The 14186-nt window shown below is 38.3% G+C and overlaps 1 protein-coding gene across 1 annotated transcript; it reads right to left on the bottom strand.

Annotated features, from left to right (window-relative positions):
* Positions 1 to 9379: 9379 nt before the first annotated feature.
* On the bottom strand, positions 9380 to 12914 carry LOC137733187 (probable LRR receptor-like serine/threonine-protein kinase At3g47570). Its single transcript, XM_068472345.1, has 2 exons — positions 10053 to 12914; positions 9380 to 9910 (listed from the first exon to the last, which is right to left on the bottom strand). Exons 1-2 carry the CDS (start codon positions 12847 to 12849, stop codon positions 9534 to 9536), a joined length of 3174 nt encoding a protein of 1057 aa, XP_068328446.1. The 5' UTR covers positions 12850 to 12914; the 3' UTR covers positions 9380 to 9533.
* Between the last annotated feature and the right edge of the window lie 1272 nt (positions 12915 to 14186).

The following is a 14186-nucleotide window of genomic DNA, read 5'->3' as shown; positions in this document are numbered from 1 at the left end:
GAAGGAGTACTTCTAAGATGCCTAGGTGAGGAAAAAGTCAATCAAGCCATAGAAGAAGCACATTCAAGTGTATGTATGCAGAGCACATCAGTCTGGACCAAAGCTATAATTCCAACCTAAAAGAATAGGCTTTTACTAGCCCAACATGGTGAAAGATTGCCTGGAGTATACCAAAAGGTGCCAAGCCCGCCAGTTCCACGCCAACTTCATATATCAACCACCTGAGCACCTGAGCCATTACACCATACAGTTGCTTCATGTCCCTTTGATGCATGGGGATTGGACGTCGTGGGACCAATCGCACCAAAATCTTCTGCCGGAGAGGCCTAAATCCTAGCTACAACAGACTATTTCTCTAAATGGACTGAAACCGTATCCCTAAGGGAAGTAAAGAAGGAAACTATCGTCCGTTTCATCAAGGAGCATATCATATACTGATATGGTGTGCCTTGCTACATCATCACAGACAACGAAAAATAGTTCTCCAACTGACTCGTAGACGAGCTTTGCGAGAAATACAAATTCAAGCAGCAAAAGTCCTCCACTTATCATGCTTCGGCCAATGGTCTTGCAGGAGCATTCAACAAAATGTTGTGCAACCTCCTGAAGAGGGTGGTCAGCTAAACAAAGAGAGACTGGCAAGAAAGAATAACCAAAACACTTTGGGCATACAGGACGGCACATAGGATTCCTACCCAAGCTATGTCTTATTCTCTCGTATATGATGTGGAAGTTTTTCTGCCGCTCGAAAGTCAAATCCCCTCACAAAGGATGACTGTATAAGAAGGCTTGACTGAAGAGGAAAATGCAAAGCTACGACTTCAAGAGTTGGAAGTGCTCAACGAAATGAGGATTGAAGCTCAACAACAGTTGGAATGCTACCAAGCACGGTTATCCAAGGTATTCAACAAGAAGGTTCGCCCAAGGTCTTTCCAAATTGGGGATCTTGTCTTGGCATTATGAAGGCCCATCATCACAACTCACAAGACAAAAAACAAGTTCATATCAAAATGGGATGGACCTTACATAATACAAGAGGTCTACACCAATGTCGCTTACTTAATCATGGCGGAAGACAGCTTAAAGATCGACCCTATCAATGTCAGATTCTTGAAGCGTTACTATCCCTAAACCAAACAAATAATGCTCCTCGCTTGCATGAGCCTAAACTGCACATGGCATAAAGATCTTCGTCTGCACAAGCCTAAACTGCACACGGCAAGCTTGGGCAACTTGGCAGATTTGGAACAAGCTCTGCAATAGGCAGATCCCCAATCTCTTTATCTGTAGGTAAATTGCCTCCAAATAGCATCTCTATATAGGAATGAACGCCCATGTTCGCCGAGTCAAATTGAGGAGGACTGAACACTTTCTTCTTCTTATGACAAAAATTGACATCACTGTCTCCTCCCAAGACACTTCAGAAGGCCACAACTTGATGTGCATCAAGTTGTCGTTTGTAGAAAGAACAAGTGCCTTAGTGCCAGTCAACGGCGCGCAAAGCTTCAACGTCATTCCCCTCTCTTGCGCCCTATCTTGCGAATCACCTTCCTTCGCAAGAATGATGATGGTATTATTCTTAAAACACTTGAAAATTGTAGCAAAACAAACAAAGCAACGTAAGCACGAAAGTGGGGCGGCAAAGAAAGAAAATTCACTCCAATAAGGCGAAAGACATGCGAGACAAACCTCGTAAGTGTTGAAGGATGACAATGATGAAGTCACAACAATGAAGGAAAATCAGCCATGAAGCTTGATCAAGAACGGCAAAAAGGGTAGCTACAAGACAGTCCTTCAATGAACACTATAGTAGCAAAGAAAACCAAAACGCCACGCAATTGCACTGCGCAACCCTGCAACGATTACATAAGCAGTTTCTTGCACTGCACGGCGAAGAGGGCAGCTACATAATGGTTCTTCAAAGTGCGCTATAGTAGCTGATGCGTGATTTATACGCACACAAATTAAACCCTCTTTTCGTCAAATTGTAGTATATGTATAAGTAGGGATCGTTCTGGACCGGGGATTAGGAGGGATTGTTAATCACTTGGATTTGACTCAAAAATGTAAAAACACAAAATAAAATACTATACTAGACTCAAATATTGCAAAACTAAACTTTAAAACACTAAAACAAACCAAAAGACTCAAACAGTACCCAAAGCACTCGAAACTGGCTAAAAAACACTTTCTGGGCAGTTTTGAGCACCTTGAGTACTTTGGACGAATTTGGGAAACAAAATGAATCAAAACACTTATAAGCACAAACTAAATGTATTTCTAACTAATCTAACACTTTAAAATAAATGGGGGATTGGTTTTGGATGAAATTGAAAACAAAACAAATTGTAAAGCGAATTTGATGGAATGCTAGTTAGAGGGTTCCTTATCCACACATGAACATAAGCATATAATTTGACTCCCAGTTATGACTTCAACAAACGATGAATGATAATGCTCCAAGTTAATTAGGTCCGCTTAAATTAACCTTCAGATTTCCCTAGATTCATTGGATTGAATGGGATACGCATTACAACCAAATTATTCCTAATCAAAGTCCCTAACATGGAATACGCATGATAGAGACATTCAACAAAGATCATTAAGTTCAACGGAAATCATAAACATCGACTAGGCATTCATAACTATGGAATACGCATGTTAATCCAGTCTAGGGTTTACTAAACACAATCGCGACTAGCGATTTTTACTACTCATGAATATAAGTTCATAACGATTAGGTGAAATTCCCTTATATCCTAGCATCAAGTTTAGGCATGCAAATTAAGTGTCGACCCTCAACCCACATACATAAACAAGTTCTTAATCAAAACAGAAAAGTAACCCACATCTAAAGTTCATGAATTCATAACTGGAGTAAATCAAATCATAACCAACATATGTCCATGGCTTCAAATTCGCCTCTAACTAAAAAGAAATTAGTTTCACATGTTTAACATAATTGAACAACAAGTTAAATCAAACATGAAAACAGAAACAAGAAAAGAAAGAACAAATTGAATGGATGGAAAGTTAGCTACGGGGTTCATCTCCACATATGTTATACTTGCATAATAAAACGATTTCCAATTGCATTTCAATAAACCATGAAACTCAACACCCTGGGTTAATTAGATCCGCTTAAATTAATCGTCAAGTTCTCCTTAAGTTAATGAATTGGATGGGTTAGCGCAACGCAATCCACAACATTCTCCAAAAGTCCTTTACGTGAACAACATAATAAAGATACAATCAAAGATCATTAAGCATCATGAAAATTATAAGTGTTGACGAGGCATTCGTTACTATGGAATACGCATGAAACTTATGCCAAGAATTCGTTTAACGCGATTGTTTATAAGCAACCTCCACTACTTGTGAATATAAGTTCGTAACTATTAGGTGAAACTCACTTATATTCTAGCGTCATATTCATGCATGAAAATTAAGTGTGCACTCTCAATAAACATACATAAATAAGTTATCAATCAAACGGTTAAATAAATTGAATCCACAACTTATGAAACGCAATTAGAAGTAATCAAATCAAAATGCAAGCATAATCATATATTTCGAATTACCCCCTAACCAAGGGGGGTTTAGTTCCTCATGGTACAAAACAAAGAGAATCAAAGAAACACCTAAACATTCCAACAACTCAAACTTGAATTGTATGAACGTTTAGGCCCTCTTATCTTCCATTCCTCATTCGTACAAAACAAAGAGTATTGAAATTAAACGTTGAAATCAAAGAAACACCTAAGCATTCCAACAACTCAAACTTGAATTGTATGAACGTTTAGGCACTCTTCTCTTCCTCTTCGTTGTAGCACAAGGTCTAAGGATAGTTTGATGGTGTGAATGGTTTGGGGAGTGGTGGAGGAATGGAAGAGGAGTGGTGGAAATGGAAGGATGGTGTTTGGATTGTAAGGGAGACTCACGGCACAAAGGGGGAAGTGTTTGTGGTATGTACAATGGAATGGAAGTGTTTGTGACTGAAATGTGTGTATGAATGAGTGTGTGAATGCATGGGTTTTTATAGGGGGAATGGGAGAATATGTGGCTGCAATAATGATGGAAAAATAGCTAGGAATGGGATGGGAGTGCACGGCAATGATGGGAAAAAATGGATGGTGGATGAATGATGAAGAGTTGCATGTGGCTTAGTGATTAAAGAATGAATGGATGTGCTGGAATTGGTTGTGAAAAGCTGGAAAAGGGTATGAAAGTGCACGGCATGGGCTTGTTGTTGGTGTAAATGTGGCTGAATGGTTTAATTAATGGGAGTGTGCATGTTTGAATGATTAAAGGGAATGAATGGAAAAACAGCTAGGTTGTTTATGATTAAAATGTGGCTGATTGTTTATGTTGAGAAGTGAATGAATGCACGGCAAAGGGGGGAAGAAATGGGCTGGAATATGTGGTGGATGATTAAAGGTGCATGTGGGTGAATGTGTGGCTGCATGGGTGAATGATTAAAGGGATGTTGCTAGGTTGGAAATGCATGTGCAATGGCTGGAAATGCAATGAGTAATGCACGGCAAGGATGGGCTGTTTTGTGTTGTTGGTGTGTGAATGGGAATGCAATCTGAAATGGGAGAGCATGTGGGTGGAAATGCATGTGGGTTAAAGTGGAATGACAGCTAGGTTATGATGATGAATGCATGTGCAAAGTTGGTTGAATGATTATGAGTGCATGTGGCTGATTTATTTGAAGGGAATGCATGTGATTAAAGGCTAGGAAAAGTTGTGGAATGGCTTGTATGAAGGGGGAATAATGCACGGCATTAAGTGATTGGAATGGTGTGTTGTGAAGGGGAAGTCACGGCCAAAGGGGATTGTAATCTTTTGGTCTTCAATTTCGTCCATCTACTTGGCTTCAAGTATATGCAATCCATTTAACGCCCCAAACTACTCCAAAATGCACCAAAATGCACCCTTTTGCATACCTTGCCCTTAGAACCTGAAAACACACAAAAGAAGCATAAAGGACTAAAATAACTAAAGAAACATAACGTAAATGCACGAGAACAAGCCATTTAAGTCGCATGAATATGCTCCTATCAGTAGCAAAGACAACCAAAATGCCATGTAATCGCACTACGTAACCTCGCAACGATTTCGTAAGCAGATTCTTGCACTGCATAGCAACATCACCACCGAGGAAAACTGTAACCAAAAGACACTACACAGCATAAACTCGCTGCAGTCTTTTGCGCAACCATACATGGTAAAAGTGACGCACTACAACAAGCTTCAAGCAACTACAACTCGCACCAAACAACGGCAAATAAGGCATGGCAACAACAGCAACAACAACAGATGCGCACGACAACGTCACTATCAAGGGAATACTGGGACCAAAAGGCACTACACAGCATAAACACATTGCAGTCTTTTGCATAGAATCACGTGATAAACAATAATTCACTGCAACAAGCTCCAAACAGCAGCAACAAGCAAAAGCCAGGGCAAAAGCTCCAAGCAAGCCCACGGCAAGAATTGTGTGTTGTGAAAAAAATGCACACCCAATTGTCCTATAAATAAGGGTCAATTGCTTCCTAATTCTATAAGAGAAATACATACCCAAATAGAAAAATCAAAATCAAAACAAGGAAGCACATTCCAACCAAAAGAAGGAAGCAAATTAAAAAAAATGGCAAGTTTCAGCCAATATGCACAAGCAAGACATTTTTGGTGATAATTTAACTTGCCGAAGGAGTTTTGATGCAAGGAAGCTAAGTGGCTGAGGATCACTGTATCCAAATTTCATAATTTTCCTTAAAGCCAAATGTTCCAATTTTCAAAGTTATTCCCACAGATGTTTGCCCCAGGGAAGGCCAAGTACGAAATTCTTTAATTGTCAAAATTAATCATTGTTAGTGATATAGTTCCCTTTCGTTTGCAAAATTAATTTGTAATGCCATTCTCACTTCTTCTGGTCAATGGTGGCATTAAATTTTAGGTGGAGGCTGCACTACCTGGTTTCAGGATGGGTACAACCCAGTGGCAGTTGATATGAGCCGAGACGAGGGAAATTCTTGGAGCAGTAAGAAGAGAAGTCCATTCAGTATTGATTTTTTCGGCTCTCTCTGCTATACTTTCCAACACGAAAAATTTGGAGAGCTCTACGGTGATCTGACCTGGATTGATGCTCGCCTGGATATTTGTTCAGCGTCAGGTTTGGCTAAAAGGGTAATAATGGTTTGAAGAGTTCCCCAGCTAATAGTGCAAAAGATCCGATGTCCTCCCCTAGGATCAATCTAATCTTTCAGCAGCAGGTATTTCTATTTATTCCTTAACTTTTTAAATGTTTCACACCTTAAGTTGTAAGAGATATTTTAAATGCAGTTATGCACAATGTGTTACAAAACCTGCATCGTCCCCATCAAATCCTCAAAACAAATCTTCCTCAAAATATTCCATCTTCACCTCCAAAATACCCATAATGTTCAAAAACGTCAATCTGGGAAAGCTACGCGCTGTGCCTTCTTTTCTTCGCCGCGGTTAAACGACTTGGTAGAAAAATCTGAAATTTTGGGATAATCATCTTGAAAGACTCACGAACATCCTTCAATTGAAATCTCTAAAATTCATCCGTTTGATCACTTTTTACTCAAGAGGAAGTCGAATGCCTTGCATTGAAAATACATAACAAAGTATCAAAATTCTACCAAAATAACCAATAAACTATAACTAAGAATAGGGTAAAATATATGGTGTAATATGTACTCATCAAATACTCCCAAACTTAGCTTTTTGCCTGTCCTCTAGCAAAACAAAACTCAAAAACAAAAAATAAAAATTAACAAACTAAAAACTTTTTGCCTGTCCTCTAGCAAAACAAAACTTAAAAACAAAAAATAAAAACTAACAAACTAAAAATTTTAACAAAAATTGACTATGACAATTTTCACTTTCAAGTTGCAATCCATAAAAAATGTTAAAATTAGAACATCTTTTAAAAAATTCCAACCAATACCACCACAGAGTCTAAGCCATTTAGAATTAATTAGAAAAAAAACTCATGAACTTCATTTGGTATAAAATGAATCAACATGGTTAAAAAGACTTGACTAAAACCCTTACCACTTGTCCATTTTAGTTAATACTTACTAACTTCAAACATAACTATTTTGAAGTTAACCTAAAACCCTTACCACCACAGAGTCTAGTCCATCCGAACTCCAAAGTTAAACGAGTTTGAACGAGAGTATTACTAGGATGGGTGACCGCCTAGAAAGTCCTCGTGTTGCATCCCTCACAGCCGACCCCACATGGTGGGAAAAGGCTTAAGAAAAAGAAGAAGAAGAAGATAGTAATAAAAGTGGTTGTGCAATGTTAGTTCACTTAAACTTTCGATCCAACCCATGTAATGAGTTTTAGGTCAATGGCTCCCAAACCACAAGGGCGTTGGGGCACTAGGTGTAGAATGCCCCTAATGACTTACTAACTCGAGCTGAAAAGGCTATGAAACCAACTAACCACCTCATCCCATGCCAAGACTCTACTATTTGACGCGAGATCACTGCTGATTAGGCATGACTAACCTAGTTACTAAGCAAAGTCTCGGTGGAACAATTATTACTTTATTTATAACAATAAATAAGCTTTATTTTTTTTAGAACAAAAATATAAAAAATTAACTTAGATGAGAAGCAAGTGCTTCAATCTCACCCCCACAAATCATGTTGGTGTGAATGTGCTAATTGTGAAAGGATAACTCATGAATTAGTGCCAAAACAACAATAAATAGAAAAGACTCTACTGTGGAATTAATTTCCACCATGTCCATTTGTTCAAATGTTTAAAATAATCTATGAATATTAACTTAAAAAGAATGAAAAATTTTAGCATACTTAAAAATTAAAAATCTAAAAATTTTACCTTTCCACCCCTAAACTTAAATCACACATTATCCTCAAGGTGCAGAAAAAATAAAGAAAGAAAACAAAAGTATTAAAACCTTAAAAACTGAAAAATAGCTAACAAAGACAAAAGAAAATAAAAGAAAGAAACAATAAAAGAAAATATAAAATAACAAAGGAAACAGGAACAGAAATAAAAGAAAAGACAATGAAACCGACACATCAGCGATTCGAATTGGTGACCTGCTGACAAGAAAGAAACAGAGGCGCTGGAAAATATTGGGAAAAGAAGCAAAATTTCAGTGCTCTGGAGAGTTGAACCCGTGACAGGAAACATGAACTAGAGGCCCATTTCCTCATCTCTCCTAACTGGCGCCGTACCCACGAGCCCAGAGCCGTGAAAGCTATCTCCTTCATTTCCTCTTTACCTTCATTTCTCATGGAACTGAAACCCTAGCTTCCATCATCAACCCAGAATGTCAAAACATGAATCCATCTCCATCTCTGTCAAAAACGGAACCCAGCCATGGCGATCTTTGATTCTAGCCCAGATTGTCACCATCGTGCATTCCTCTGCGAAAACCGAGGTAAAGATCTCTCATTCTCTCTGCGATTATGGTCTCCACTTGGCGATATCTGAAATAAAAATGCATCCAACCATTTCTCCCTCTCGTTTTCACAACCGAAGCTCAAATGAAAATGAAATTCTGACTCATGCATGTATGTTTTCTGTATGTGGACTTGGGGATCCGAGTAAGGCCCCGGGGAATAGGAAATGCAAGGAGCAATGGCTCACAAATGAAGGTGCTGTACACACAACAAAGATGGCTGCAAGAACTCGGATCTACAAAATGAAAGGTAAATCAAATCCCTCCACTGCGTGGTTTAATATCTCTGAAAGTCATACGGATTTGTGAAATGTTTCTCTCATGCATTTATAGACCTAAAATTTCGTCAATGCTCATGTAATTTTCTGTGACATGGCTTTGATGAATGCCCACCTCTGTGTTGCCTGGACCACCCCCAAACTATATGTAAAACAATTTTTTAATGAAATATGAGAGTGAGTGAGCGAAAGATAAATGTTGATGAATGGATGATGAATGCTCACATAAATGTTGATGAATGGATGACTGATGAATGCGTATTTTTGTATCTTTATTGTTTCGTTTATAGAAGAGTAAGGTTTATATCCCCCTTCTTTTTCATGTATTTTTTTTCTTTTTTCTTGTATTACGAGGAGTTAGGTTTATATTCTCCTGACTAGGTGTAACTTACTTTTTGTTATTATATTCTCCTGACTAGGTTTTCTAAAAAAATAAAATAACAAAAGCAATAAACTACTATGGAACGCTTCCCATTTTCAACCAGGGATAAGCCTCTCAACAGAGAGCAGGAAATCCAACATAGGTTTGAAATTTGATGAATACTTTCCACAACTTTGTTTTTTAATTTTTAATTTTAATTCTTTCAGAGTGTTCGTCTTGTAATGTTTGGCAAAGCTAGAACGTCATTTTTCAAGCATAATTCGATGCAAATAAGTTTGTTTGGCAAGCATTGATCAACTAGCCATTTGCACTGCATTTTTTACCTAACAAATACGAGAACGCTTTCACATAACATCAATACTATTACATGCTATACCACATTATTAACAATAAGCTTCTATTCACATATACCATTTGCTCGAAGTTTGTTTCTGATCCGACACATATGTGCCACAACATCATAGATGTTCAATCTTTCTCTAGGCAACTCCGCTGAGCAAGCAACACCAATTTCTAAAACAGAGATTAAACTTTCTATGATTAGGATGCGATTCCTTGCCCTCCCCTCATTAGGATGATTGCTCTCTTGAACAAGAACGGGATCCAAAACCTCTTCCACTTGCTCAGGCAGAGCTGCCTTCACAAAGCTATAAAGGTTTGAAGTTCCCTGAAACATGTCATCGGTCGGTCTTTTTCCTGTAAATATTTCCAACAGGAGGATGCCAAAGCTGTACACATCACCTTGTGTCCACACTTCATGTCCCATGCCATATTCTGCATTCCACAATTCAGAACATTAGATTCTAATTTTCTAGTGAAATGCTAAAAGCTCATTTCATGTTTGAAAATTTTAAAATAAATACTGCACAATTTTAAAATACTAGCTAGGGAAAAATAAACCACCAAGTGTATTTACCTGGAGGAGCATAACCAATAGTTCCCTTGATCCCTAAAGAGCTTGATTGATTTCCCGAAGAATTTTCAGCATCTTTTGGTAGGAACCTCACCAACCCGAAGTCACCTACATGTGCAACCATGTCCTCATTGAGAAGAATATTGTTGGGTTTGAGGTCGCAATGAACTATTGGCGTCTCACAATGATGATGGAGATAATCCAATGCCGTCGCAACATCAATAACAATATTCAACCTCTGAGAAATTGTTAAGCTCCTTGGCCTCTCGTTTGTCTCACCAATTGTATGAATTGGATACAGCCATTCCTCCAAGCTCCCGTTAACCATGAACTCATAAATTAAGGCCTTGAAGTCGTGACCGCAATAATCAAAACCAGAACATGCTGAGAGTACCTTGACAAGATTACGGTGTCTAATATTTCTGAAAGCCTCGCACTCAGCAATAAAACTTTTGTAAGCTCCGCGACGAACGAGGTTGAGTACCTTGACGGCAACTGTAGTTTCACCTTGCTCAAATACTCCTTTATAAACGGACCCAAAACTGCCCATACCGACCAAGTTGGTTGAGGAGAATCCATTTGTTGCCTTTAGAAGACTTTGGTAAGACACCTGGGGAAATTTGTCCGAATCAGTTGCAGCTTGACCCTTTTTGTCCCTCCGTGAGCAATAAAGGTACAAAAAGGTTAGTGCAAAAATGACTCCAAGAATCCCACAAACGAGGGAGATAACCAATTTCATGGTTAAGCTCAATCCTTTCTTTTTTGCATGCTGGAGTTTGCACTTTGGCAAATGAAACTCAGGTATGCCCCCACAAAGCTTGCTATTTCCTTCAACTGATGTCGCCGTTGCATTCTTGAACACTCCTTTGATCGGCAACATGCCCTCAAAATTGTTATAAGATAGATTCAAAGATTCCAAAAATACAAAACCTTCTAAGAATTCTGGAATGGTGCCTGACAAGTTGTTGTGAGAAAGATACAATTCTGAAAGACCTCTTAGTGAACTCAAAGTTGATGGAATTGTCCCATTGAAGAAATTTCCATGCATGTCTAGGTACTCTAATTTTATACAACTAACAAGACTAGCCGGAATTTTACCGAATAACATGTTATCAGAGATATCTAAATACTCTAGATTTATTAAAATTCCTATGTTCTCTGGCAGGGAGCCTATAAACTGATTTTGTCCTAAACTCAAATCATACAAGTTCAGCAGACCAAAGATTTCTTGCGATATGATACCGCTGAAATTGTTGGCACCAAGATGTAAGATCCTCAAATTCTGACACTCTGCTAAACTCGGCGGGATATTGCCTTGAAGTTTGTTGCCTGCTAAGCCTAACAGATTTAATTGACTTAAATTTCTGAAAGAGGATGGAAGATTGCCAGAGAGCGAGTTCATACCCAAATTTAATTTATATAACTTGTGCAGCTTTCCCAGACCAGGGGGAATGTGACCTGAAATTTGGTTCTCCTCCATCCCCAAACGCTCTAAGTTAGCCAGATTTACAATCTCATTCGGGATACTTCCTAATATTTTATTTTGAGCTATAACGAAGACTTGAAGAGAAGAAGACAGGTTTCCTATGCACTGAGGTAACGTGCCCCAAAAATTGTTGGTAAACATTTGGAGAATTTCTAAATGGGTGGCGTTGGTCAAATCGCAGAGAAAGGTCAAGTCATCAATTCCCCCACTTCCGAGATGGTTGTCAGCAAGGATTAACCACTCAAGCTTATGCAAATTCGTCAATGGAGGGACTTTTCCATGCAGGTGGTTAACTCCGATCCCCAATCTAAATAGATTTGAGGCATTTGATAATGAAACAGGAATAGATCCACTGAATTGGTTAGCGGAAATGGCAAATGTTTGGAGACTCGGAAAGACCATACCTAAGTTTGAGGGTAGACTCCCTTGGATTTCATTTTCTGGCATAGAAAGGACTGTGAGAGAAGAGAGATTAAAGATTGAGGGAGGAAGCATACCCGAAAAGCTATTTTCACCAAAAGAAAGAAAGCTAAGATTGGTCATTCGGCCAAAAATATCCGGGACAGTGCCACTCAAATTATTATAAATTGCGGAGAACCCTTCAAGAGATGATAAGTTGCTAAAAGAAGTAGGGACTCCCCCTGTAAAGTGGTTAATGTGGATGAGAAAAAATCTCAACTTTGACAAGAGGCCAAGCTCCTTTGGAATCTTTCCCATCAGCTCATTGGAACCAACATTGAGCACGAGGAGCTGAGAGCAACTCGACAAGTTAGTGGGAATTTCTCCACTCAGTGAATTGTTGTTTAACAGTAGGTGTTGCAATCTGTGCAAGCGGTTGAATTCTGGAGGAATTTCATGGCCTAAGCTGTTGTTCTGGAGATCAATGACTCTCAAAAAACTCAAGTTCCCAATATGCGGCGATATAGATCCTGCAAGTTTGAAGGACCGCAGGCTCAAGCTTGTGACCCTCTTATGACGACGACCACATGTAACGCCATCCCAAGAGCAAAAGTGGTTGGTTTCATTCCATGAAGTCAGGACTTCAAAAGGGTCATGAGTTATGCTAGCTTTGATTTCAAGCAAAGCGAGTCTATCTGTCTCATTTCCCGGAAGGGCGAAACAAGGAAGGCAAGAGTGAAGAATGAAGGCATGCATAAAAAAGGATGACAAAAACACTGCAGAAATGGAGTTGTAAAACCCCATCCCCATGACGATGATATTTGTTTTGTGCGAAAGTAGAAATGGAGTTGTAAAAAAGTTGAGCTGTATTGATTGTTTGTCTAGCAGCTTTAGCAGCATCCAATTTATAATCATAATCAGAGTGCTCTGTACGTAGTGGATCAGCCACCCCAATCGCTATCGTACTCGATGAGGGATGTCCTGACAAAAAAAATATATCTTTTTTCTTAATTTGATGAATAAATTCAATATAAATATAATTTTGTGAACTAATATTAGGAATGTTCACTTTTTGAAGTTATTGTATTCATTCTTTTAACTTAAAACAAACTCACGAGTTATAAGTTGAGTGAAATTATAACATCATATGATCGTGTTCGAATAAATAAAAAATTGCTCGTTCCTGTTCATATCGATAGTACGCCAATAAAACAATAGTTAGCTTTGGTATTGTATAATGACAATTCCTAATTTTGGTGTATTATCGTGTCATTTGTTTATGCCAACAAGTAATGTTCGTCCTCACTCCTCTAGTTCCAGATTGGGCCCATGCTTGCGTCTTGTGAATGGATTGAGGATATACACAAAAGAATAGGTAATGGGAACTTAGGTATGAGCAAGGCTGAGATCGAATAAGAAACTACTTTATGTGGAAGACATGACACCCCATTTGACTATGACTAGTTGTAAAATCATTTTAGCTAGTTATGGTGTGGAAAAGCTAAAAAAGTCTTCGCCATGATCTTCATTCAAAGATTTATGCCTGAAGCATGGGTCATCCTGTGGTGGTTGAAAAAGATCCAACTGAACCACCTGAAATCTAATTCTTTATGTTTCTTCGAGCAACTCGTATAGGGAAAGAAAGACACATGTGGCTATCAAAGTCTGAAATACTAGTAAATAATAACATAACCAACTTCCGTAAATAGCCAAACGAGGCATGCCCAAGTCGCCAATGCCTTAACTAAATCTTCTAAATCTTGTCACGATTCCCACTGCGTACTTGATTCACTCTGCTAGGAGCCACATCGTCGACATAATACAACCCCCTTCTCTTAGACCATCTCCAACCCTGGGCTAAATGCTATTTTTTAGGTTTTATTCTCCCCCCAAATCCAACCCAATTCATGCTAAATGTGTGGGCTAAAAACTAAAAGCTAAACAAAAGCCAGATTTAGCCCATGATTAGTGGGGCTGGCCCACCATATATATGTATTTTATTTAGTTTTATATTTATAAATTCATTGAATTCAACGGTTAAGATCTAATTTGATGAAATTCAAAAGTAAAAAAAATTTAACGGTTCAAATTTAAATGTAACTGCTAAATTAATTAAAAAAAAATCTTTTATGTGTTTCATATTTTTTTCATAGCGTTTAACGAGTTTCATGGTGTCTATTTGTGATTTTTCAATATTTATCAGAATCTAAATATTTTTAGGTTAAAATGTTCATAAAATTAAATTATGATAG

This window comes from Pyrus communis, chromosome 5 (assembly GCF_963583255.1).
Source record: "Pyrus communis chromosome 5, drPyrComm1.1, whole genome shotgun sequence".
In the NCBI taxonomy this organism is placed as follows: domain Eukaryota; kingdom Viridiplantae; phylum Streptophyta; class Magnoliopsida; order Rosales; family Rosaceae; genus Pyrus; species Pyrus communis.
This window is presented reverse-complemented; position numbering and strand designations above follow the sequence as displayed.

What these genes read in the sequence shown, in the direction of transcription:
- LOC137733187 (XM_068472345.1), bottom strand. Translation starts at nt 12,849, where the DNA reads ATGATTATAAATTGGATGCTGCTAAAGCTGCTAGACAAACAATCAATA. An exon ending in TATTGGTTATGCTCCTCCAG is followed by an intron (nt 9,911 to 10,052) that starts GTAAATACACTT and finishes TGTGGAATGCAG; the next exon opens with AATATGGCATGGGACATGAA.